This window comes from Xenopus laevis, chromosome 5L (genome assembly GCF_017654675.1).
Source record: "Xenopus laevis strain J_2021 chromosome 5L, Xenopus_laevis_v10.1, whole genome shotgun sequence".
NCBI lineage: Eukaryota > Metazoa > Chordata > Amphibia > Anura > Pipidae > Xenopus > Xenopus laevis.
The window spans coordinates 130,982,062-131,009,560 of NC_054379.1; the positions used below are offsets into that span (position 1 = coordinate 130,982,062).

The 27,499-nt window shown below is 39.3% G+C and overlaps 1 protein-coding gene across 1 annotated transcript in view; it reads right to left on the reverse strand.

The window, feature by feature from the left end:
• Positions 1–27,499, reverse strand: part of wwtr1.L (WW domain containing transcription regulator 1 L homeolog) — a 60,031-nt gene that overhangs the window by 12,469 nt on the left and 20,063 nt on the right. Inside the window, 2 exon segments of the mRNA NM_001095377.1 lie at positions 30–229; positions 10,241–10,377. Of these exon segments, the coding sequence (NP_001088846.1) occupies positions 30–229; positions 10,241–10,377 (337 nt within the window).

Consider the following 27,499-nt stretch of genomic DNA (forward strand, 5'->3'; position numbering starts at 1 on the left):
CACAATCACCATTGTAAATTTATAATTACCTGTCTCATCAGCTCCTCCTGACGCATCTGGATTCTCTCTCTCTCCATTTGGATCCTTTGAAGCCTAAGTTTCTGCTGCTGCTGTTGCTGGGTGGTAAGAGCATTGGGTAAATTGATAAGCGCTGCTTGAGGATTCTGGGTCGGGAGGTTCTGCTGGGGTATGGCAGGGCTGGAAGTTATTTGTTGGGGATGATTCATCACTGTAAATAGACAGAAAAGCAGGATTGCAGTGAATGTATGTACCTAAAGCATTGTGGCAAACACAATTTAGGAGTCACAAAGAGAATATACAAATGTTCCTGCACCACAAATATAGCCCGATGGCATGATAAAATGTATTTTTTGCACAGGGATATATTAACTCCAAGGCTGGTCCTGCAGTTTTGCCTTTAATTACTACACAGAAAATCATGATATCCCCCCAAACCATGGCCCTCCTTTCCAGTTCCATTATTTTGTCAGAATGAAACCAATTAAGAAGAGCCCATTCCAGACAAAGAACAGTACTTAAAAAAACATGAAAATAGAATTTCACACAGGCTGATGAGCACAGACCAAAGTTTAAAAATAATCCTATCTTACAAATAGACTAATTAACAAACTGTCATGGTAGAGTTACATTGTAGTTAAGGCAACAAGGAAGTATTATGCACATACTTGTAACTAGGCCACCCACTTTGGAAGCCTACAGACTGATCCTTGGCTAATCCCAGTCATATATTTTGGAGTCGTTTAAATCGGAAGTGGAAACATTATCTATGGGAGTGCCCTCGATATTTACATAGTACAGCATAGAATAGAAAATAAACTTCCCCAAATAACCTTTGTAATTGGCGTTCGGTGTATGAATGGAGAAATTAACATCTATTTCACTATGAGGTTCTCATTAATAAGAGTTAAGTGAATTTCCACCCTACAGGTTATTCATCGGGCCATTTTATTGTGATATCTTTCCTGTGAAAGTTGCATTGACTGAAAACACAGGGACTCGTCATAGGGGCCACTCCCCACTAAATATAATAAGTATCATAAGTAGCCCTTGACTCATGATTACCAATTCACAATATGGAAGCGAGTATTTTCAAGGGGTATGGGACCGGTTATCCAGAATGCTCTGGACCTGGGGTTTTCCCGATAATGGATTGTTTGGTAATCTACTAGAAAATCACGTTAAGATTAAATAAACCCAATAGGCTGGTTTTGTGTCCAATAAGGATTAATAATATACTGTTTTATTAATACAGGAAATCGTTTCTTAAAATTTGATTATTTGGATAAAAGAATCAATGGGAGGCGGCCTTTCTGTAATTAGTAGATTTCTAGTTAACAGGTTTCTGGAAAACGGATCCCATACCTGTATAATCACAGCCCACAAGCTTCCAATGGCAACTTCCACTATGGCCAAATGACCCACAGCCAAAAGAGTATAATATTGGTAGATGTAGTAAAGGTCCTCTCACTGCAATCTATTTACTCACAGACATTTTGAAGAGCATTAAGAAACTTGGAACAAAGAAATGGAAAATATACAAAGTGCATACTGGATTTGGTTTTTATTTTCTTTTTGAATAAAAAGCACTCAGCACCAGACACTAGAATAAATGATGGCCAGTCTGCTTGTTATCAATAAAGCAGGATAAGGAAGGTATTTTCAGCAGTGTAACAGTCAATGATGTAAAAGTTTAAAGTAGGCAAAATATTTTTAAACCGTGTTACTGAACAAGTTTGTCATCATGATGAAGCTGGAGATTCAGCAGCGATCTCTTGCTCGCCCTTCCTTGTGTCACCCATGTATTGGCGTTTATTTCTCTATTTTCTATACCAGATCGATATATCTTGTCCTATTTCTAGTCTCAGCCAACAATAAGAGCCAATTTCTCTAACCTCCCCATAAGATCAGTGGAAAGCAGAGAGTTTTTGTTTTAGCTTGGAGCGAACTTTGTGGCAGAAATCTGCTATAGATGAAGTGTGTAGAAAATGACAACGCTAGTTACAATTTCAAAATCCCTTTATTATCTTTATGAATTTGCAAATGAGCCTCATGCACCTGTGTGCCAGTTTATCATGGTGTGTCACTGGAAACTCTAACAACAATCAGTGCAGAGTATAATTATCTATTGTGTAAAATAACACTTACAAATAGGGAAACATTATTATAATCAGATTTGTTTGCGAATGGCTTAACAACCTTCCCTTCTGCGGAAGAACTGAAGAAAATTAAAGGCCTTAAAGGTGCCCTGTTTGTTAGTTTGGAATTGCAAAAAAATCCTTTAAAAAATCTGGTCTTTAGAAGGAAGAAGAGGGGACATTAGGATTTTGCCTCAGTATCTATGACTGGTTCAGTGGCATAAATAAATGCTACTAGGCCTCACAGTAAATTCAACTTAGGGCCTCAAAAATGTGGCTTGTTGACCTATTCTATAAAGGTATATTAAAAATGCTCACTAATCACTCAGTGGGCCCACTACTCTCCTGCCCCGACCTGTAGTTACACCCCTCGACTGGCCCCACAAGAACCTTTGCCTTCTAGTATTTCAACTTTGAGAAGTCCAGCAATGTAGCAAATCCCTATTCTTAACATAGAATTATAAACCTGGTGGTGCCACTGAAATAATGAATACTTACCAAGTATTGTGACATGAAAGCATTGGGAAACAGAAAAACAAATTAGTTGCAGTAGTAATACTCATTTAAAGGGTTCATGCTGCACAGATCAGTTAAGTATACAACAAACAACACAAATCTAAAGAAATCACAAAACCAGCACGTCATAGGCTGGGGGCAACGACATAACAAATTTGCCTCTGAGTCGGCAAAGTAAAAAAAAAAACAGCAGCATAAGATCAGCAATAATCATAAAATACTTCTTGTGGGGGAATCGTGCTACTTCTGGTGGATGAGAAACTACTGACTGAAAATGGGAAATTCCATACCATTATGTGAGAGGTTGCACTTGATTCCCATCTCCTAGAACAGCAAGTACAAGTGTGGGACCCTTTAATAATCCAGAATGCTTGGAAACTGCAGTTTTCCCCGATAACAGATCTTTCTGTAATTTGGATCTTCCTGCCTTAAGGCTGCCAAAAATCATGTAAACATGAAATAAACCCAATAGGAATATTTTGCATCGAATAAGGATTAATTATATCTAAGTTTGAAAAAACGGCCTTCCTGTAATTCGGAGCTTTTGGGATAACAGGTTTCTGGATAATGGATCCCATACTTTTAATGTATGGCAATTCATAAACACGACATGAGTAGCTGCCCTTTGATTCATATGTTTACTCAATTTACACTAGAGATTAGGGATGGGCGAATTTGACCCGTTTCGCTTCGCCAAAAATTCGCCGCCGGCGAATTGTCGCAGACGCCCATTAAAGTCTATGGGCGTCAAAAAAAATTTTGTCGCGCGGCGAAACTGTTTTTCATACGAGTCTATGGGCGTCATTTTTTCGGCGAAACTAGGCGAAAAAATTCGCCCATCCCTACTAGAGATGTCCAGATGCTGAGCATTAATTTTATTGTTGTCCAATAGTGATGGGCAATTTGTCCCATTTTGCTTTGCTGAAAAATTTGCAAATCCCCTACAAAAGTTTCGAGACGGTGAAAAAAATTTGCGAAACGCATTGAAGTCCATGGGCATTAATTTTGACGCAAAACATTTTTTTTATGGTGGCCACTATTCTGCTGCGCGCCCAAATTTTTTTTTTGTTGTGGTGGTTTTTCGTCAAAGTTTCACGAATGTATTCACGCCGGCTTAATGCGCAGATTCACAGTGAATTCGTGCCTGGCAAATTAATTCGCCCATCACTATTGTCCAGCAATACATTCTCAGAGGCACTACAGTGTGCTATGCCTTGAATTTGTGCAGAAATAATACAAAACCATGTGCACCTGAATATATATGCATGCATCAATACATTTATGTGTTTTGTTTGAACCTGCTGTACCTATTTCGTTTACTTCTGACAGAAAGTTCAAACATAATGCTATAGCATCTCTGGGACACATTCCAGACCATTGCCATCCTACTTTCTGTTAGTAAGGAGTCAAAAATAGCACCTTTATGTTTTCTGAAGGTTGTTTTATTGTATTGCGATCCAGGAAGCCACTGGGAAGGAAAAGCTAGCTCATTAAACATGGAAAACTCCCTCTGGTTAAGCTGTGAGCCCCTTGCAAGTATTCCCAGCTGTGTGTGGGGACTCTTTTAGCCATAAGAGAGGAAATCCTAGGAAGGAAGTGCACTAAAAGGGTACAGGGTACTTACTGCTCCTTTCAGTGAGAACTCAAGCCCTTTGCTATACATAAACACTGTGCATGGTAGTGCTGGCTACAACTGCACTCATTCTGTAGGGGGGCATATACAACTGACACACTAACTTGTTTCTTCACTAAAAATTCCTCTGAGCTAAGTTTTTTCTGGGCACAGCAGCCTAAAATATACCATTATAAAGTGCAAGTATATTCATTACTCATCTTTAATGTGGTTGTTTGTAGATTGCAGAGAAAAAACTGCTGCAATTACATCAAAGTCAAAAGTCAAAGGAAGTCAAAGTCAGTTCATGGAACTCTAGCTGGGGACAGTTTTTCTCAACTCTGTAAATTAGAGAAGCATAAAGAATGTATTGCTAGGCTTTCAGACTGTGACCTCTAATGAGCAGGGTCTGCTTTCTCGATGTCTCGATCAGAATTTGTATGTTTGATATATAAATACTTGTTAATAATATTAATACATGTATGGGACCTGTTATCCAGATTGAATTCTGTTAAAATAATAAATAAAATAATAAAAAAAAGTCCTATTGTGTTTTTTGTTTATAATAATAATAATAATAATAATAAAACAGTACCTTGTATATGAACTAAACAAACTCCTTTTACTTCTGAATGTTGCTCATGGGTTCAAAAGGTTGGGGATCCCTGACTTAAGGCATGAAGATCCAAATTACGGAAAGATTAATTATCCAGGAAAATCCCAGGTCCCAGAGCATTCTGGATAACAGAGATTTATTTATGTGCATATTCAAGGGTCAGGGCACACAGGCAGATTCTGTGAAATTAGTCGTCCGGCGACAAATCTCTTCTTCAGGGCGACTAATCTCCCCAAACTGCATCCACGCCGGCGGGATGGCACTCCGAATCACTAATCTTTCATGAAGGATTCGGCAGGGTTAACAGGGGGAGGTGTCGAAAATTTCCTTGTTCGTATGACTTAAAGTTATGTGGTTTTAAGGATTTGGTTCAATCAGACACTTGGATTTGGTTGAATCTGAATCCTGATGAAGAAGGCTGAATCATGGCCAAATTTCAAATTGAATCCTGAATTTGGTGCATCGCTATTATTTAGACTGTTTATAGACTAAAATGGTCCTTAACAGACAACAATTTGAAAGGCTTCTTTGGCTTCACCAAGTATTAACTTTCTTAAAGGAATAGTTCAGTGTGAAAATAAAAACTGGGTAAATAGATAGGCTGTGCAAAATAAAAAATGTTTCTAATATAGTTAGTTAGCCAAAAATGTAATATATAAAGGCTGAAGTGACTGGATGTCTAATAAAACAGCCAGAATCCAACTTCCTGCTTTTCAGCTCTATAACTCTGAGTTAGTCAGCGACTTGAAGGGGGGCCACATGGTACATTTCTGTTCAGTGAGTTTGCAATTGATCCTCAGCATTCAGCTCAGATTCAAAAGCAATAGATTTGACCCATGTGGCCCCCGCTCAAGTCTCTGATTGTTTACTGCCTGGTAGCCAGGGTAACCAGTCAGTGTAAACCAAGAGAACTGAAAAGCAGGAAGTTGGGTTCTGACTGACATGTTACACATCAAATCACTCCAGCCTTTATACATTGCATTTTTGGCTAACTAACTATATTAGAAACATTTTTTATTTTGCACAGCCTATCTATTTACCCAGTTTTTATTTTTATACTGAACAATTCCTTTAAGGTGATCATACACTGACCAATAAAAGCTGCCAATTTCATCCTTCTGGCCTGAGTCGGCAGCTTATTGGCCAATGTATGGGGGCCTGCCGGACCAATATCGAGGTGGCATATCTAAGAAAAATTGGCTCATATGGCCAACTTTAGACATGGCAGCAGCCTTGTTTAACTTGGAATAATCATGTCAATAATACAGTAAGGCTGATGGCACACAGGGCACTTTTCAGATCAGATGATGCAATTTTGTGTCCTTTTCAGTCGGCTAAAAAGCCCCATCAGCCATAGTGTTTGCTGAGCCCATAATTGGCTGGAACATTGTTCTTTTAGCAGATAAATTGTGACCTCCTTTTGACTGAAGCAGGGGGGGGGACCTTGCTAGATTTCTTTCCACTTTATCGGGTGCTCTGTGTCATTAAAGTGACTGAAATGATTTGATTGTATCCTCTCTGAACAATAGGATAGTGACGCCCTGCTGCCAGCAGGATATGGAAAAGTCTGGGCCATGTGTTTATAAAAGTTTCAGGGCAGATTACTGTAAATGCTCATTGTTTTGGGTTTCCTGAACTGAATTTTATTTCCAGCAGAAAAGTAGCAGGTGCAACATAAATGCGACATACAATTAGAACTGCACACAAGACTACACTTTGCAGACAACCTCCCTTAAACTATTAGGAATTGGCCTTTTCACTTTCTAAAAAAGCTTCAATTGTTAGCTCTTGCATGGTAAGTAGTAAAGTTCAATGTCACATTTCAAAACAGTAACCCAAGAAAAGGTCAACCCTCAACTCTTTATATATTGTTGACCTACAGCTTATAACCGCTGAGCTCCATTTTAACAGCTCCATTTTTACATTATAAAAACTACATGGCTTTATAAAAATAAATTGCAGTACTATTCAGTTTTTTTTAAACATATTTTAAATATGTCCCAAACGCTTTTAGTGAAAAAAATGGGTGTTTTAAATGTCATGATCATTGCTGTGGTCTATGAAAATTGCCAGTTCTTCAATGCTTTGTGTATGGCTGGAGGGGGGGGGGGGGCACATAGGCATCCTCCTTCCAGTCCCCTAACTTGAAAATCATCCAGATGCGCAAGTTGGGGAGTGTGTAAATGATGAGTTTTAAAAAGAGGTCAGCCTTTAAATAAATATGAATCATTCCATTATACTTTATTAATCATCCTATAATATAAATTTTCACACATGGAAAATTAAATATTTTGCAATGCAGGGGCAACCGCTACATTGTCTCAATTATACATAAGCACAAGTAGGTCTGAAGATAAAGATGGCTATAGACTAGCAGATTTAGCCTTGTCCGACGAACGATTGTGCGTTGCAATCTCCCGACCTACCACTAGCCATTCAGATTAAACAAAGTAGTAAAAAGAACAAATCAGACAATGTTCTGGCCATTAACTGACAGACAGCAATTGTAAGTAAGTTACACCAGGGTCAGACTGGAACATCGGGGGCCCACCAGTGCTCCGATACCAAGGACCCTCCTGGCAGTCACTGGGGGTCTTTTCCCATCTTCCATACTCCCATCCCCCGCATGTGCAAGTGTCATTGCACTGCAGCACATCATCTTTCTTTAGTGGGATTGGGCGGGGGCCCACCAGGTTTTATCTCAGTGTTCTGCCAGCCCAGTCCGACTCTGACAATCACCCATTGATATCGTCAGATAGGCAATAAATGCAGAGATATTATCTGTCAGAAATCTTCTAACCTGTCTAAGCCACAGATTGCCATGGTATAAAAATTGTCTGGAAATCCACACACGGTCTTAAAATCGTACGAGACTTTATCTTTAGTTTTAGGCTAGTATTATCCTTGGGATTGTAGATGAGCTCTATGAAATTGTAGTCTTTTGATTAACGAAGAAATGCTGTATTCTTAATTAGTACGAATGTGATCCGCTTCCCATAAGAAAATAGGACTTTGGCTCAAAGAAGAGACTTTGCATTGATTAGTTTGATTGTCCTCCAGTATAAAAAAAGTTCATCAATGCAATTTGGCCATCCATGCATGTGGCCAGATCATACAATATCAAATAATTATGCCAGATGTCTGAAAAAAAGCCTGTGTGGCTCACTTTTGCAACTACCTGGGTGCAAAAGTTATAAAAAAAACAATTCAGTATTTAACAATTAAAAGAATTATTAAATACTTAAACATATTGTGTAAATTTTCTGTACAGCATAACAAACTGCTTATATCAACTTCACAGCATCATTGACCCAGCAATCTGGGCATATCTGAAAGAGGCCTTGTATTTGTGGATGTCATACAGACATTCCTGCCTCTTGCTAGACATTCAGGACTGAACACAGGCATCTCTTTTTAAGAGAAACCTTGGGTCTTCCAAGGTCAGTAGCACTTTAAAAGATGATCTTTACAGGTACCTTGCTGTGCAGTTTTGAACATATTCCAGCAAGCATCTTGTTATATAACAGAGGATGGGTTGTGCACTTCCTTGCTCTTTTCTCTGCTCCTTTGACCCAGTCATTTCAATTTAAAAGAGTCTTCAGTTAAGGCTAAGGCCACACTAGGCGATAGCGCCGCGATTTGACTCGCGGCGACTTTTCGCCGCGACTTTTAAGCCGCAATCGCTGGGGAAACTATGCGCTGGCGTCTATGGGGAATCGCGAAAAATCGCCAGCGTAAAAACACACGCGGCGATCTTTTTTCTATTGTCGCTCGAAATCGCCTAGCGAGGCAATTTCGAGCGACAGTAGAGAAAAGATCGCCGCGTGTGTTTTTACGCTGGCGATTTTTCGCGATTCCCCATAGACGCCAGCGCAAAAGTTTCCCCAGCGATTGCGGCTTAAAAGTCGCGGCGAAAAGTCGCCGCGAGTCAAATCGCGGCGCTATCGCCTAGTGTGGCCTTAGCCTAATGTGGTGTTTTACAATTTGTTTAGAGGGTACCAAAGGCGACAGCCATTTACACAACCACACTGAATCATAGCTGTTGTTCAGACTCACCATCGCTTAATTCCAAGCAGATGGCCTTTGAAATAAACAGCCGTTCTTTGGAGATGAAGATGTAAAACTCTGGATCAGTGACCAACAAAAAAAAAAAAAAAAGGAGCGGGGGAAGAAAAAGCAGTTTTTGCAGATCATAGTGAACTATTTGGAGATTAAGTGATCTGCCCCTGGAGCTATTTTGTTTATTTCGCTCACAGTCATGTAAGGATGAGGTACTGCTTAGTCACATTTATTTTCTTTTGATAAAATGTTTACAAGTGACTTTGTATATCAGAACAAAGCCAAGGCGCTGTGCAAGTCAGAAGTGCAGACTGTTTTTTGCACACTATATTTTCCATGTTAAAAAAGAAACTTGAGAAAGGAGCACATGTTTCTTATTAGATGTGCAGACCCAGGATCAAACTTGGCTATCTTAAAGCTCCACACCAGGGGATGGCAAGCCTTCAAAAGAAAAAAATACACTTTTCCAAGACAACAAGGAAAAGGCAACGGGTGAAGACATAGGTGCTGACTGCCATTATTTTCCCCAAATGTAAAAGGTTCAAAGCGGGGTCTGGGGTGGAAGCCAAGAAATGACTTACACTCGGTGTTTTTCAATTATTTCATCTCTGCTAGTATGTTGGCATGCTATCCGCTGGCAGAAAGGATAAAATATCTTTATGTGTGGTTAACGAATTGACTGAAATACTGGAAAGTAAAACCATGCAGCAGACTTATTAAGACATTCTTTCTAATAAAGCCAGAAGAAAATCAAAGAATACATGCAGGTGGCTCTTGATTCTGTATTGTCGTGGAACACGAGGGGCACGGAAAAAGATAAAGTCTTTGAGGTTGTAGTCACAGATAAAGCAAACAAAGAAATTTTAGGGAAGGCTGAATGTGTAAATATTATCAAGATACTTGCAGAGAAATGCTACAGGTATACTGTATAATGACCTTTGCTTGTTAGAGTGGTTACAGGACTGATCTTTTGTATAATCAAGAGTCAGCCTGGTGTACTTATTGCAAAGATCACCTCATGCTCACAAACTCCTGTTAAATATAGCTTCTTTCTGTCAGGATAGTATTTTTACATTCAACTCCTTATGCTTTGAAGCTTATGATACCATGAGAAAAGATATAAAAGGCTTAGTGGCACATTGAAATGAAAAGTGTTATGACCGCCCTCTACCTAATAATAAATATTCTAGATGCTGACATGACACTTTTATCATGTTAATTATTGTTGGAATGGTCAAAAATTGTTAAAACATGTTATAAAATATTCCTAATGTAACCTACCAAGGTTTGGCTGGGACATTGCAAGTGATCTTTGGCTCATTGGAGTGGATGTGGTGACAGGATGGTGGTTTAGGTGAATCATTGGCTGGGTCATGGTCTTCCGTGGGTCTTGCCATGTTGTGATTTTCTCCATATGGCTATAAAAAAAGAAAGAAACCCATGAAATTTAGAAACAATATCGGTGCACATAACACTATTAAATATACATCTATAGGTAATGTTTAATCACACTTTTATATCACTCTTGATAATGTCTATGTTTCATACTGACACACCCGCATGACCTTGTGTGCTACCGGCTTTATACACATATGCACAAGGGTCAGATTCATAAGGAGCCAACGCTTGTATATTTTTGGGATATGGCATAAATCCTAAACAAATACAATAAAGATTTAAAAACTCCATGCACACAGTGCCATCATAGACTACTGAATTGGTTTTTGCATTCTTCAAAATATGTAATTTATCAAGATGGTTCAAACTGAACAATGGAATTGTAAAACCCTGGGCCAAACAAGTCAATCAATCAGGAACTGGCCTGTGTAGCCTTCTGAATATCACAATAAGAGAAGTAAATATAACACAAACCATTTGCGTATGTTTCTCATACGAGTCCTGAGAAAAGAGGACAAAGCTAGAAACACATTTTCAGCCTTTTGCATTCCTCAGCAGGTAAAAACAACAACAACACAGACAGATTCATATCAGCGCACTAAGAAGTCTTTTCTGTTTTATAAATGGTGTGTTTGAGCTGGGATTTTAAAACAAACAAAACTGTGGAAATATCAAAAGTGATGTAACAGCATATAAATGTTGGTCACGGCAAGCAGCAATACCCAAATTCAAGCACGCACAATAACCAAAGCAAAAACTCAGTATGCGCAAATAGCTTCCCTACTTTCACAAATAAGGTACTTGGCATCCTGTGCAATGAATGATTGATGGTGAGGCGCTAACTTGATAAATAGCCTTAAGCTGGCCATAGATGTAAAGGTTTTTAAAAGATCCAATCGTTATCGTGAGACCACGATTATCTCGAAATGATCGTTTAAATGTACGATGTGTCCATCAAACAAAAAGACCATGTCAGGCGATATTGCCAGCAAAACTGAAGAGTTGCTGCCTGCTTGGCCCTGCAGACATAGATAGATTGCACTGGGGCAGATAAAGATTTTTAAACCTGGCCGATCAATTTTCTGACAGATGTCGACCGAAAAATCGTAAGATGTACGATCGTTCGAATCCCACTAACCGCACGATAATTTGACGGATTGGTCGGACTTTACAGAAATTGGTCGTTCACCAATGAAGAATCGTCGCATATATGGGGACCTTTAAATAAGTTCTGCTACTGTAGATCTTTATGTGGTCTCTTCTGTACAGCAAGATGCTTCCTCACTTCTTGCCAAATTAAAATCTGGACACTTTACAGGGGTGAGAAGGGGCTAGCAACTAGGAGGTGGGGAAACATAAGGGTAAGGTCACACTGGGCGACTAAATCTCCCCAAATCGCCCAGTGTGACCTTAGCCTTAAGTTGGAATATTGATCAGAGTGTCCCTGGCCCTGTTGTTAAGGCATGTAAATAGTAGATACATTTTTGATTATGCATAGGATTATGCATTTGGATTATGCATAGGATATCTTTTTGTCCTACCAGAAGTTCTTTGGGGCAGCAATCATATTTTCTTTATTTACCAATCTCTGCCACTCAATACACATCATGTTATTTTTTATTTCTGAAATTTTGTGAAGATGCCGTCTAAACTCTTGAACAAGGCATATATACATATATGGACATGGGTAATTTGGCATTTCCCAAGCATCTAGAATATTGTTTCTTATAATGCATAAAAAGTAGATAAGGCACGTCATGTGAATGCAGCCTCACCGAGTTGGAGAGATAGGCCCTGCCTATCAGACAATAATGATTTAGGGTAGAGTGTTTTGTAAGTTCAGTAAATTAAGGGGGTTATTTATCAAGGTCCAAATATCCGAACCTTGAATAATTCGTACTTTTTGGAGCATCTAAAAGCTCTCGAGGTACTGTATAAGTCAATGGGGACGGTTCCAGTGCCTGCACCGATGTCCTTACCGATATTCAATGATTTCGGGGTTTCGCGCAAAAAACTCCTAACAAGTCAGAATTTTCGGGGAAAACCCTATTTTTTCGGGCTTTTTTCTTTATAAATAAGGTCCATTCGGGAATTCGGAGTTGCTCGAAGTTTGATATTAGAAATACTGAGATACTTGATAAATAACCCCCTAAGTGTCATACTGCCATTCTCAACTAAAGAGCCATAGAAATGTACCCCTATGACGGGTACACTAATTTGGGTCTTCATACCTTAAATCTACTAGAAAATCATGCAAACATCAAATAAACCAAATAGGCGGGATTAATTTTATCTTAGTTTGGATCAAGTACAAGGTACTGTTTTATGATTACAGAGATAAAGGAAATAGTTTTTTAAAATTTGGATTATTTCGATAAAATGGAGTCTATGGGAGATAACCTTTCTGTAATTTAGAGCGTTCTGGATTAAGGGTTTCCAGATAATGGATCTCATATCTGTATACCTGTATAATTATATATACACACAATCAGGTATGGGACCTGTTATCCAAAATGCCAGGGACCTGGGGTTTTCCGGATAATTTGGATCTTCATCCCTTACATTTACTGGAAAATCATTTAATCAATAAACAAAATGATTAGGCTGGTTTTGCTTTCAATAAGGATTGATTATATCTTAGTTTGCATCAAGTACAAGGTACTGTTTTATTAGTGAAGGAAATCATTTTAAAAAACCTGGATTATTTGTATTAAATGGAGTCTGTGGGGAGATGTCCCTTCCGGAATGGGTAACGGGTTTCCGTATAATACATGCCATGCCTGTAAATACAGGAGTGCTACAGAAACCCTCTCTGTGTACAAAGCCCCAGTTTAAATAGCCACACAATGAGTTATGGCTTTGCCCTCATATCTTATTTTACCACGGGAATTTTGCTTATCATACTTCCTGAAAACGGCTTCTTCAATTATTTACATGTGTTGCACTTCATGCACTACACGTGATAGCATACTACTTGGTCTTAGGGTAAGGCCACACGAGGAGATTCGGGGAGATTTTGTCACCTGACGACTAATCGCCTCGTCTTTTGAGCGACTGAGGTCACTGAGGCAACTTTAGGCGACTATTGAAAAGGCATCGCCGCGTGTGCATTAGCGCAGGCGACTTTTCATTGCAACCTATGGGGAAAAACGCTGAGGCAGTTCGGGGAGATAGTCGCTCAAAAGACGAGGCGATTAGTCGCCAGGCCACAAAATCTCCCCGAATCTCCTCGTGTGGACTAGCCCTAAAGTAAGGTTTCATTAAAAAAGTCCTGCCCTGACTGGTCTTATAGATGAAAGGACTGGTCTTACAGATGACTGAAGACTGGCAGTGACTCTCTTGCTAGGTGGAGCTAGAGCTACAAGATTGATGATGTATTGTAATTACTTTTGTCTCCACAAACGGCCCCAGGAAAGGAAAGAAAGTGAGAAGAGAGGTGTCCCGGCCTGCTGTTAAGCAAACATGTTGAAATTCCAGATAACACCGGTTTCCAGGCCGACTGACCATGTAATGGTTGCTGGTGCCAAGAGAAAAGCTCTGTCACTTGAAGACGAGAGAGGATTTCATGACTAAGTCACTTCAAAGCATGACCACCCCCAGCTAAACGGATATGTCACAAAATGAAAACTGATGAAGATTTGAGTCATTATTATTGCTCTCTGCGTGTGCCAAATCTTCGTGGAGACACCCACTTCCAGCAGATGCAAAGGCAGGATTAAGAAATGTGTAGATACATTTACTGTTGACTCACGGATGTGTCACCTATTAGGACAGAGGGACTAATGGCGGCTTTTTACACAGTGATGACTACCTTTCTTCTGTCCTTCTAAGCTTGAAGAAGCCACATGAGCTTAAAAGCTGCAGCAACATCCATGTTCAGAAATCTTGTGATTAACACCAAAATGAAAGGCCATGGTTACAGTCTATGATAATTCGGCAATAAGAAAAACTGCTCATCTATGCCACGTACAAGTTTTCATGCTTATACAAGTAGTTTTGAGTGTCTCAAAGGAGTGGATGACCTTTAAGTTAACTTTTAGTATGTTACAGAGTGGCTAATTCTATGCAACTTTTAATTAGTGCTTTTTTTCTGTAGTTTTGAATTAATTGCCTTCTTCTGACTCTTTCAAGCTTTCAAATGGAGGTCACTGACAACAACTAAAAAAAAAAACAAATAAGGCCACAAATATATGGATACTGCTATTTTTTATTACTCCTATTTCTATTCAGGTCCTCTCCTATTCATATCCCAGTCTCTTGTTCAAATCAATGGATGCTAACATTGCAAACTGGAGATCTACTCAATAAAAAGCAACATAACCCAAAAATGGCAAATAAAAAATGAAAACCAGTTGGAAATTGTCTCAGAATATCACTCTCTACGTCATTCTGAAAGTTAATTTAAAGGTGAACAACCCCTTTAAACGTCAGCATAAGGTATTAAAGTCAATGGGAATCAGTGTTTTCATTCACAAACATGTCTTTTGGATGATTGACAAAACTGGGTGCTACTTGCAGGAATTCCCATTAATTAAAGGAGGAACCAGTCTTGCCAATTCTCCACTTTTTTCACCATTTTGCAAATTTATCAATCAAATTACAAGTGTCAGGCAGCAAGAAAGAAGAGAGGAAACGTTTGAGGTGCATTCAGTCCGAGAGAAACATGTATTCCAATCCAGCTACAACTTTTAGGTTACATCAAGCATAGAGATTTGTCGGAAAAGTGCAAAGTATAAAGTACCCATATTGTATAGATGACGGAAGCCTCACACCAAGGAAACCCACACCTTTATCATATAAACACTAAATGCTTCCTTTAGATTTTTCTTAAATGGATATGGCATAGTTTGGGTTGCAAGCAAGTGCAAATACCTGCATGAAATAATGTCTATGTACAAAGCAAAAAACCCTGTAACAAAGACCATAGAAGAATTTGGGTTCCTAATATGATAATCCCTGAGACTTCCTATTAGAACAAGAGAACCCTTCCATTCACTACAAGAGTATATTGTAGTATAGTAATATGGTACTGGCTGTCTATTAAACATAAACAAAGTTGAATAGAAATTCAGGAATACTATTGCATTTAGTCCCAGGTGGTTCCTTAGGAGCTGCCTTTGCAATCACTTTGGAGCAGTGAAAGCACCACCACATTCTGGGAAGCATTTATGTCAACACACTTTAGTTTCGCTACCAAAACCCAAGACTGTCACCTGTCCAAAGTACACACTGAAGGTGTGGTATAAAGGTAGCAATAAATGAAGCTTCCTGATTTCTTATCAGCAAATCTGTTTGGAGCAATAAATCTATTATTGCTTTGTTTGCTTCGGCAGTTCCGGTGACAGGACAGGACATGCAAGAGTCTGTTCACCTTATAGAAAACACGGCCAAGCCCAGTGGAAGGTTAAAAGAGATCAGCCAGAAGGTGCTGGGAAACACTGGCTAGGGCACTTATGTGTGAACGCTCATCTTAAGAAAGGAGGAAATTCTAGCCACCTGCACCCTGGAACAAGAAGAAAAACCAGCTCTTCTAGTATGGTGAATGAAACCTATCAAAACACAGGGGTGTAGCAGTTCGGATGAATACTCACGGAGCTGCTAGTGGCAGCTACTTGTCAGGGCTACAAAATAGACAATAGTGATAACTGGCTTTGCTAAGACGCTACATTTTTTTTTAGAAGAGGCAATTCTCAGTATTGTCTATGGAAGGGTATTTTTTGGCATTTTGTAGCCACAAGTAGTTGCTACTTCTAGCTTTGGAGCTACTAATAGCGGCTACAAAATACCATGACTGGCCTTTTCTTTGCCAGTGGTCACCATGCAGCCAAGAGGACATTGGCTAATGATGCAATTCTTTAGCTTGGTTGAAAATCATGTGTATCTTATCCACATACTGCTAGCAGTTCAGCATCCAATCCCCCCAAGTCATTGGCACAATTAATTATTAAAACTGTTTTTTTCTGGTTGGGCTTCTTGGGCAAAAAAAAAAAACTTTTTCGAGATTTATTATACCCTGATGCTGCAAAAAAGCCCAAATCTGAAAATCTGCCATCTCAAACTTGTCGAGGTCATGTATAAGTCATAGGCAGATGTCCCTAACCAATTTGAAGATTTCTTGGTTTGCGCTGGGTTCAGCACGATAATCTGAAAAGCTTGGGGGCTTTGGGCAATAACCCGAAAAAAATCAAGCGATTCAGGAGAAAATTCAGAAAAGACTCATGATACGAGTTTTTGCTTAATTTTATCGGGTTTTTTCCTGATCTGCTTTTTTTGAGTTGTTGTAATGACAAATAGGGCAAAATAGTGGATGGGAGTTTGATTGAGCTTTTTTTTTTTTAAAAAAAAAAAAATTAAGATAAAAATTGAATTTTGGTAAATAACCCCCTTAAAATCTATGACAGTGTGAAGATAACTAGTGGACCAAGACCTAGTGGAGGCCACTTTGACAAGTCACTGACTTCTCTGCACATTAGAGAACTTGACAGCTGGTGATGGGATCCAAAGAATTATATAAAGTATTATCATGCATTTTACCAGTTTTCCTATTTAAACTGGAAAATATAATATAATGGGGGGGTGGGTGTAACCAATAATAAGAATAAGAAGCATGTGCTCATTTAGGGCTGTGTCAAATAAGCTCAAATAGTATGCTAAGCACATCCTTACATATTAATTGTTCATTTAAAAAAGAGGCTGTGTCTGTGTGCTTAATATAAATTTAAAATACTGTATTTCAATAAGCTAATTTCAAATGTCAACATAACTACCTGTTTTTCCAGTTTGAAAACAAGGATGTTCCAGGCCATGTCCTATCCACCCCAAAAGTTGCTTGATACCCAGTCATACCTTAATCCACTAAAAACCCCTCCAACTTAATGTAGGTCCCACCACTCAGGGCCTGCAAATCAGGAGCTTCCCACCAAAATAGAGGAAATTAGGAGGTATATGTCTATCATCATGTAATCCTATAGCCATGCTAAATTTCATAAGAGGAAAATAGAAATTTGCAACCTTCTACAAATCTAAAATAAATGCTGAACAGGTGAGAGTATGCATAGAAAAAGAAAGTACTTAGTATTCACAAATATACATGGAATGTATTTGGATAGAAAATTAAAGCCATCTGACTAGGGTTACAAATGAATGGCAAAGGAATTAGCTTCTCTACTTCAACATCTACTTCCACCGAGATCCATTATTGGCTGCAGGCTTTAAAAGTAATAAGCCACAATCACCAATCTCTTAGGTGATGACAAACAAGATCTGGGACTATTGTAAATGACAGTGAGGTCTATAGAAAGAATGTATGCGTGCACACTGGTCTAGACAAAAAAAGTTATCGGACACCACAAAAAAAAGTAATCGGACACCACACAGTAAAAACATATAATCTGATAGGTTCAGACATGTCAACTCACCTGCATACGGAGTCACTATAATTTATCCTCCCACCTGGTCAACTGCAGTAACAGCCCAGTTACCCATTGTCCGTAATCCCCCTCCATGGAAATGTCATCAACCCTTGACTTTTTGGACCATGGCACTATTGGGGATGTGGCCTGGGCAGAATGGGGACATGACCTGCTGTTGAATGGGCATGGCCATGGTGCAAATGGATCTGAAGGAATCTGGTTTGGGGTCTCTGTAGGTTAGTATTTAGTATAGCATATGCACAATGAATTTCACCATAGTGAATGTTAGACTTCAGTTCCCTTGGTTGCCAAGGCACCAACAAGAATATGTACCCAAGGGTTTTGACAATGGACTGTGTAAGATAGATCATCTCCAAACAGTGGAATACCCAACCTGCAGCCCACCAACTATTGTTCCACTATAACAGGCATATCTGATGTTATTATGAACTTTCAATGTGTACTGTAAACTCCAAATAAGCATTACATGTACTATAGAAAACACTGAAATATGCTTGCAGTAAATACATACATTTTACATGTTGATATTGGTTGAAAAATGCCAGCTTATCAGCTGTGAATGACCTTCCTAAACAATAACTGTTCAAAGATCAGCCTGATATCTATGGGGAAGGTTTAAAAATCAAGTGAGGATCACATAGGCCTGTTGATACAGTCCTCTCTGAACTAGTATGCAGTGGTTCCTGTCATGGCCCCAGCACTGGCCTGAGGTTTGGACCACCCCATAACCTCTTCAGACTAGCTCAGCTTTTCATGTATGGCCAGCTTTAAACCCGATTTCCAAGAAAAGCCTAGAACCCCTGGCCCAGATGACAGTGCTCTGTGGCCTGACTATTGATTTCTTGCCCAAGTGGTTGAGTAAAATTAATTTGTCTTGTTCACATTTCTAATTTCCATGAGCTTTACCAAAAAGGCTCTTGGTTGCCAAAAATTACATTTTAATTGCTCCTTGAATTCCCCAACAAAAAGGTTTGCAGATGGATATCTGACAAACCAATTTCCTACGGCGTAAGCTACACCTGGCTGGTGATGCTGCAGTAATGAGACACTTCAATCCACCAAACACTCGGTGGGAAGTGAAAGGAAAGAACGAGGCAGGAACCTCTCTAGGTTTGTGTTCTGAGCAAACACTCCCCATTGGCAGGGCTACAAAAAGCTGACAAAAGAAGTAAAGCTCTGACATGTCTGATTGTAATGTAATATCACAGAGCTAATAGTACTGAACTAAGGGCTGATTAAGAGGCTGTTCAGAAAATAAATATTGGTACAGCAGTTAATAGCTGTCCCATTCCTCTATAAACACCGCAACGTCAACAGAAAACAAAATAGGTGCTTATTTTATCTTTTTGATAAATTAGATTTCATTTTCTCCCTATCTCTGAACAAGAAAGATTTGTCAGATGTGTGGTTTCTTTTTTCTGTCCACAAAGGCTCAACATTAACGTGGTTATTTACTAAAATCCAAATTCATACCATTATTTAAATAAAAAAAAATAAAAAAACACAATGAAACTCCCATACCTGATTTTACCTTCTTTATTATTAAAAAAAGCTTGAGTTAATCGGTTAGGGTAAAAACTCAAAATCTAGCAAAAAAATCTAATCGTATGTTTTTTTCTGGGTTTCCCCCCCCCCCCCCCCGAATCTCTCGATTTTTTTGGTCTTTTTCCCAAAAAAACCCCGAATTTTTAGCCTGAAATGGTCAGATTTTCGGCCTAATTTCAGAGCAGGCCACAGAAACTTCCAAATAGGATAGGGACCTCTGCCATCAACTTATACACAACCTCGGCAGGTCTTAGATGGCAGGTTTTTTCAAAAAATCAGAAAATTTTGAGTTTTCCCCCATAAAGCCTGACCAAATAAATTTGGAGATTAGTAAATAGGCCCCAAAGTGTATGGAGGACTCAATAGGAAGAAAGCCATATCAAGTAGAACAATAGCCAACACTGTTGGTTTCTGTCAGATTTTCCGTTCTTGTTGGATGGCATTTAATCGTGATTTCACAAACTACAGTGGTGATGAGTAAGGAGCAGGAGTTGTTACAAATGATTTCACACATACAGTGCAACCACATTTGTTTTGCCCTTATGCCTCCAAGATAAGCATTTGTGATACTTACAAAGCTATGACCCATAAACCCAAACCAATGTATTTGCCAGGCATTTAAAAGATTACACAACTGACGGCAGGACCAAAAAATGAACCAATGGGAGGCGTTGTTTGTAATATGCCGTACGTCTATAATAGCACAACACATCAATCAGCATAAGAAGAAATAAAAAAGACCAATGTTAGGCCATAGAAGCTTTTGTAACAATACAGATATGGGATCTGTTATCCAAAAAGCTCTGAATAATGGAAAGACCTATCCCATAGACTGCTTTTATCAAATTAATCCAAATTTTTAAAAACATTATTTCCTTTTTCTCAATAATAATAAAACAGTACCTTGTACTTGATCGAAACTAAGATATCATTAATCTTTACTGGAAGCAAAACCAGCCTGTTGGGTTTATTTAATGTTTACATGATTTTCCAGTAGACAAGGTATGAAGATCCAAATTACAGAAATATCCTTTATCTGGAAAACCCCAGGTCCTCAGCATTTTGGATAACAGGCCCGATACCTGTACAGATTTCCTGTACAAAATAAAATTAAAATCTTGATTTTCCCTCCCCACTTAAATTTTTGAATGCCATTATAATATGTTTATGTTCCCAAATTGCAACACATGCAGTCTAAGAAGCTGTAGAGTCTAAACAACATCTCAAGCTTCTTACAATTTTAAGACCTGGGTGTGAATTGGAACATGCAGCCTAATTATAGCACTACTGAACAATAAATGCAGCTGCACCAAACCTATAATTTAGCTTGTGGGACACAACACAACTTAAATGGGAGTTAAATAAGGCCCTGGAGTCAGTCAGTACTTTCTGTGGATCCAGACTAACAAATACATATTCAATGACAGATGGAATACAGTACAGGTATGGGATCTGTTATCCAGAATGCTCCTAATTACAGAAATTATCCAAAGTTTTAAAAATGATTATTTAATATTTAAATGCTTTTCTAGTAGACTTAAGGTATGAAGATCCCTTATCCGGAAAACCCCAGGTCCCGAGCATTCTGGATAACAGGTCCTATACCTGTATCTCTAAAAGACCAACTAAAAAGATGCTTAAAATAGCTCAATCTAGAACATACTAAGTCAAGAGAACACCAAAATTTGCCTAATTAAAGAAAACACAATTCTAAGCAACTTTCCAAAATTATTAAAAAGGTTTATAAAAACACAGAACAGCTGATTTCCTTTCTCTTAAAGTTATTTATAAAGACAATTAATACTGAAAACAGCATATGCTTGTTGTTACTTTTTAAACAATGTTGCAAAAGTCTTAGTTCCCCAGCAAAGACAAGTCTGTTAATCAGCTGCCCAGTCTTACATTGTATCAACAGTCTGAGCCAACGGGGCAGAGAATAGAATGGGGCAAACGCTGCTTTCAATAGCAATACATATACAAATAACTTAAAACCAAAACCACAGAAACGTTGTAATGAATGTATATTGGAAAATTGCTTTGAATTATGTTTTCTTTTATTAGGTAAAATATTTTTTTTGGGTTGACGTTCCCTTTAAAGTTTTATTATGTTAGTATGGGTCACTAAGGAACCTTTGAACGCTACACATCCCCCCCCCCCATAATTTGAGGATAGAAGATTCCAAAGCAACAGCTTGTTTTGGTCTATTCTTAGCCCGCTCTTAAAATACTTTGTTGGCACACAATTTAAAAAGGCTGCCTACGGCCCACATTTACAGCTGTTGCAAAGCACTCTGGGTGGCTCCACTCTGTACCCTTGAAAACAACTGCTGAGAACCTTGCACCGGTCACTATACACAACTGTCAAACTTTCCTTTCTAACTTTAGCCAGGGATTTAGCTCTTGAAAGCAATTGCGAACAGCAAACGAGGACTCAACACAAACTCACTAGGCATGGCCGGTAAAAATTATGGTTGATCCCAATGTTATTAATAAGGAAAAAAGATAAATATATAGGAAGGCCGGTATTTTGTTCCAGAAAAATTGCTAGTAAGACTCGTAGCAAGGAAAGCTGGCACCTAAAAAAAAAGTAACTTTTGGGCCTTTATGTTGCTATGTGTTTACCACTAGAGAAGGTAAAGCCAAAAAGCATATTATGGATAACATATCCCATGCATATAAACCATCTATTGGTAATTTAACATTTAAGATCTGGAAAAAAAACAGAGAAGGGGAAAAAGCTGGGACAATTTGAATTGTGTTTCTTCCAGCAAACAGATTGATTGGCTTCTAATTTAGCACAAATTAAACTTTTGAAAAAAAAAAACCAGAGCAAATGCATTCTTCTGTCCTTAACTGAACAGAAATATATGTGTTCATTATGATGGACTCTCAAAAGATCTGCATTGTAACAGTATCTAAAGTAAATCTTACTGCTGATCAAGAGTCAGGCGTAAAAAAAATCCTTCTTGACTCCTAGGGTAAGGTCACACTGAGAGTTTTGGGGAGATTTAGTCGCCTGGCGACTAATTTCCCCTCGAACACCCTCCCTCACTCTTGCGCTGGCTAGAATGAAAAATCGCCGGCGCTAAGCACACGCGGCGATTCGTTTTTCGAAATCACCCAAGGGCGTTCGGGAGATTGGTCGCTACAAAGATTAAGTGATTAGTCGCCAGGCCTTACCCTTAAAGGAATTGTTCAGTGTAAAAATAAAAACTGGGTAAATAGATAGGCTGTGCAAAATAAATAATGTTTCTAATATAGTTAGTTAGCCAAAAATGTAATGTATAAAGGCTGGAGTGATTTGATGTATAATAAGTCAGTCAGGACACTACTTCCTGCTTTTCAGCTCTCTTGGTTTACACTGACTGGTTACCCTGGCTACCAGGCAGTAACCAATCAGAGACTTGATGGGGGGGCACATGGGTCATATCTGTTGCTTTTGAATCTGAGCTGAATGCTGAGGATCAATTACAAACTCACTGAACAGAAATGTACCATGTGGCCCCCCTTCAAGTCGCTGACTAACTCAGAGTTATAGAGCTGAAAAGCAGGAAGTTGGTTTCTGGCTGTTTTATTAGACATATGTTCACTCCAGCCTTTATAAATTACATTTTTGGCTAACTAACTATATTAGAAACATTTTTTATTTTGCACAGCCTATCTATTTACCCAGTTTTTATTTTCACACTGAACTATTCCTTTAAGGACAACTGGATTGGTATCAGGATTACCGTTATACTAATACTAGTCAGTGGTCTTTATATCACTTGCTAATCTCTCTGCCTTTAGGGGGAGATTAGTCGCCCATCAACAAATCTCCTCTTTGCCAGGCGACTAACCCCCCCCCCCCCTGAATTGCAGCATGTGTCTCTGCCCTAAGGGTAAGGTCACACTGAGCGTTTCGGGGAGATTTAGTCACCTGGCGACTTATCGCCTTGTCTTTGCGGCGAACAATCTCCCCGAACGCCTTCCCTCACTCTTGAAAACGAATCGGCACGTGTGCTTAGCGCTGTCGATTTTTCATTTTAGCCAGCGCAAGAGTGAGGGAAGGCGTTCGGGGAGATTGGTTGCCGCAAAGACGAGGCGATTTGTTGCCAGGCGACTAAAGCTCCTCGAAAAGCTCAGTGTGACCTTACCCTAAAGTGACATCAAACCCTTTCTTGTAACTGCCTAATGTATCTGCCATTACAATCTTTTCCGTTACAACATCTCAGTTTGTTATTTCTTGTGTTAATCGGGGCAAATAGGGAAGCTACTCCATGTTTGGTTCTTACAAGGTACTGTAGATAGATTACCAGGGCACACATAAGCAGGAGTCCATTATGCTGGGGGTTAACTGTGCCCTGGTAATCAAACTATCTAGAAAACAATTAAATGCATAAAATATAATTAAATGGAAGTAACACTAACCATAAATACATCACAACTGTTTTTTTGGTTGCAGGTGACCCCTGATAACCAAACAGCATTTTAAACTGGAAGTTGAAGGTGAACTGGTGCTTTAACACGGTCGACAACCTGCCGAAAGTTCAGTTTCTTGTTAATGTATCTAATTAGATAATGGCATGGTAGGTGAAGAGTTACAGGACTGGTCTAATCGTGCCCCTTTCAGCATTAGAAGGTGAGGGCCAGGTTGGATTCCTGAAGCACCAGGCAGTTTTATTTTCAAGTCAGTGACAAACTGATTTCTCCCTTTGCTCAGAGTTTCCAGCAGATAATAAAAGGGGTCTTGCAGAGTTCAGCTGTCTGACAGCGTTTAAGTCCCCTCCTGTGGAACATTAGCACCACAGCTCCAAATGCATTTGTACTAAGCAGGACCTGGCACAGCCCCTACAATCCACATTCTCCAGGGCCCACTGTTATTAACTGCTAGATACCAAAAGACTTGTGCTTGTGGCATAACTGGCCTCTTTTGGGACCTGTTATGCGGAATGCTTGGGACCTGGACTTTTGCGGATAATGGGTCTTCCCGAAATTTGGATCCTCATATCTTAAATCTACTTAAAAATGATTTCAACATACCTGTATGTCTCAACGATTTTTCTTTAACGGTCTATTATTAACCATCTGATATTAGGAGGTGTCTGCATAATCATTTCTATGAAGGTGGTCATAGCTCAACTTGAATTTTCAGGCTACCACGGGCCTCCATTTTTTCTACTGCTGCCTGGCCAAAGCCTTCCTTATCCATCTTGTATTTTCTAAATTACATGGTCGAGCATTAAAGGGCAAGTGGTAAACTGAAAACACTATTGAAAAACTCCTGGCATGGTATTTGTAAGAAAAAAAAAACCCCAAAAAACATCTACTGGACGTTTGGCTGTAATCTGTATTAATAGATATCACAATTCTATGCAGTAATTCTCATTCCATGCAAAATTCAGCAGAAACATGTATAGAGGCCCCTTAAGTGTGGGGATGCTTGGTTTATTAGTAGCATGTTTCTACAGACAAATGAGGAGATGATCGATCTTTGGAGATATCTTTGCCATTACTAGTTTCACATCTCTGGAAACATTCATTAGGCCATGACCACCAATACTATGGAAAATGAATTCTTGGAACATTGTAAGTATATTGCTTGCAATGTTTAAATGCCACACAAAAAAAATCTATATGTTTACAGATAGCTAAATTCACCTTCATGCCTGCAGCTAGACTGTAGTTCTGAGCAATCCTATGAAGAAAGCTGGGTGCAGTGATTTCCCAATCAGAGGCTATGTTGCAGAAGCCACTCATGCAGGCTGAACAGATAGAGAAGTTTCATAATATAATCTGGTGCAACCAAACTCCCTGGGCATAATAGTTATGGCAGGAGTTCCAGGCCAGGCATGCATTGCACAATCCATGTATATATTTCTGATATCATCCCACCAGGGACTATGACAATGAGCTGATATATTTGTATATCTAATACCATTGCTCACTGCCATTGTTAATTTACAAACAGGCTACGGTCTATGAAGCGGCAGAACAATGAGAGCAGTGCAAGAGAAACAAACTAAAGCATGCCGTTCTCCCATGAAACACCACATTGTTCCTTTCCCCAATTAGTCTTTTCTCTGAAATCCCCCTTACTGTAAATAATGCCTCAAACATTCCAGCCATCCCAACCTGTAGTTGCACAACCAACCCTTTTTATTTCTAGCATTCAGCCACCAGGGGTTCTCCAGCTGCTGCAGAACTACAGTTCCCAGCAGTCTATTCTGCACATCTGTAAGAGGTCAAATGAATTGTGATTCAAAATACCAATATGAGGCTACATTTAAGCTGGCCATAGATGTAAAGATTTTTAAAAGATCTGATCGTCATCGTGAGACCACGATTATCTCGAAACGATCGTATGAATTGTCTATCAACTAAAAAGACTATGTGCCAGGAAAACAAAGGGTAGCTGCCTGCTAGGCCCTGCAAACATAGATATATTGCACTGGGACCGATAAAGATTTTTTAACCTGGCCGATCAATTTTCTGACAGATGCCGGACGAAAAATCGCAAGATGTACGATCGTTCGAATCCCACTAACTTCACGATAATTTCGAAGGATTGGTCGGACTTCGCTAAAATGGGTAGTTCGGCAACAAAAATCTTTGCGTCTATGAGTAATTTTACTTCTGCTACAATGTTTCAAGACCAGAACAAACGCTGCTTTCAAATGCAATTTAGTTTACAATTAAGTGTAAAAACCACAAAAAATGTAAATGGCTACATATTTTGGAAAGTTAAGCTGGCAACGCACAGAGCACATTGCAGTATATGTATATATGAATGAACTGTAAACAGTTACTCATATATTTGGTGCATAGTGAGGTCATCCCCAAGCAATATTCAATTTATCACTAATGTGCAAGGTGATTTTGTGTAAACACAAAAACATACACAAAAGAGAGGAACCAACTGCTCAGAGTCTGATAAATAACAGTGCCTTACATAAAATCAGTTGTAAGTAAAGAAAACTGTGGGAAGCTCAGTAATACACCTTACTGTGCAGCACCACCAATAGCATTGGTAGAGATAACAGCTTTTGGGAGATAGCATGTACAATTGGTAGAGATAGTGCCTGTAGTAGGATCATAAACACTGATGGGCAAATGCAGCAAGTCCTTTCAGGTCTCAAAGTGAAAAACACTCACCACTGGTGCACAACCCTGAGCCTTCAGCTGAGGGAGCAGATAACCGTATGTAGAAATTGAGCAGGCACTTCTAGGAACCAATCTTCCAGGCAGACTTTTTAGTTTAAAAGGATTTATTTATTGGAGAGCACTAGGACACAACCTAACGCGTTTCGTATCAACAGGATACTTAATCATAGGCCAATGCACTCAAAGGAGACGGAAGACATGGGGAAGCAGTTCGGGGAGATTAGTTGCCCCAAAGAAGAGACGATTAGTCACCGGGCGACTAAATCTACCCGAATCTCCTGGTGTGCCCTTACCCTAAGGGTCAGGGCACAAAGGCAGATTCAGGGATATTAGTTGCCCGGTGACAAATCTCCTCTTCTTCAGGGCGACTAATCTCCCCAAACTGCCTGCCCTGCCTTCCCCCCGGTGGGATGGCACTCAGCTTGATTCGTTTTCCGAAGTCGCCTGAAGTTTCCTCGTGAGGACCGAGGGCCGCATCAATGAACCAATGTGGTCCTCGATCAGACTGGATTTTTAAGACGGCCAATTTATAGCCATATAATACACAAAAGCTATGAATATCTTGTAAATTATATCCTTATAAACGGTGAGTTCTGATGTCATTTCTGTCACATGACTCACTGAAATTTGTGTATTATAATAAATAAAGTACCCCCAGTTGCAAAATATGAGGATATTAGAAGTTACCTCGGAGTTCCATGACCTGTATAAAAACACTCGGCCTTCGGCCTCATGTTTTTATATGGTCATGAAACTCCTTATATGGTCATGAAATATCCTTATATTTTACAAGAGGGGGTACTTTATTCACTATATATTGATCGGGGAAGCCTGTCGGAGGGCCCCATACAGGGGGGCAGGTATAGTAGGGAGAGATGGTGCCTATAGTAACAGTGGGATAATAGTCTCTGGGAAGGGACTGTGGCTGTGGGATAGCAGGTATAGTAGGGAGAGATGGTGCCTATAGTAACAGTGGGTATAATAGTCTCTGGGAAGGGACTGTGGGTGTGGGATAGCAGGT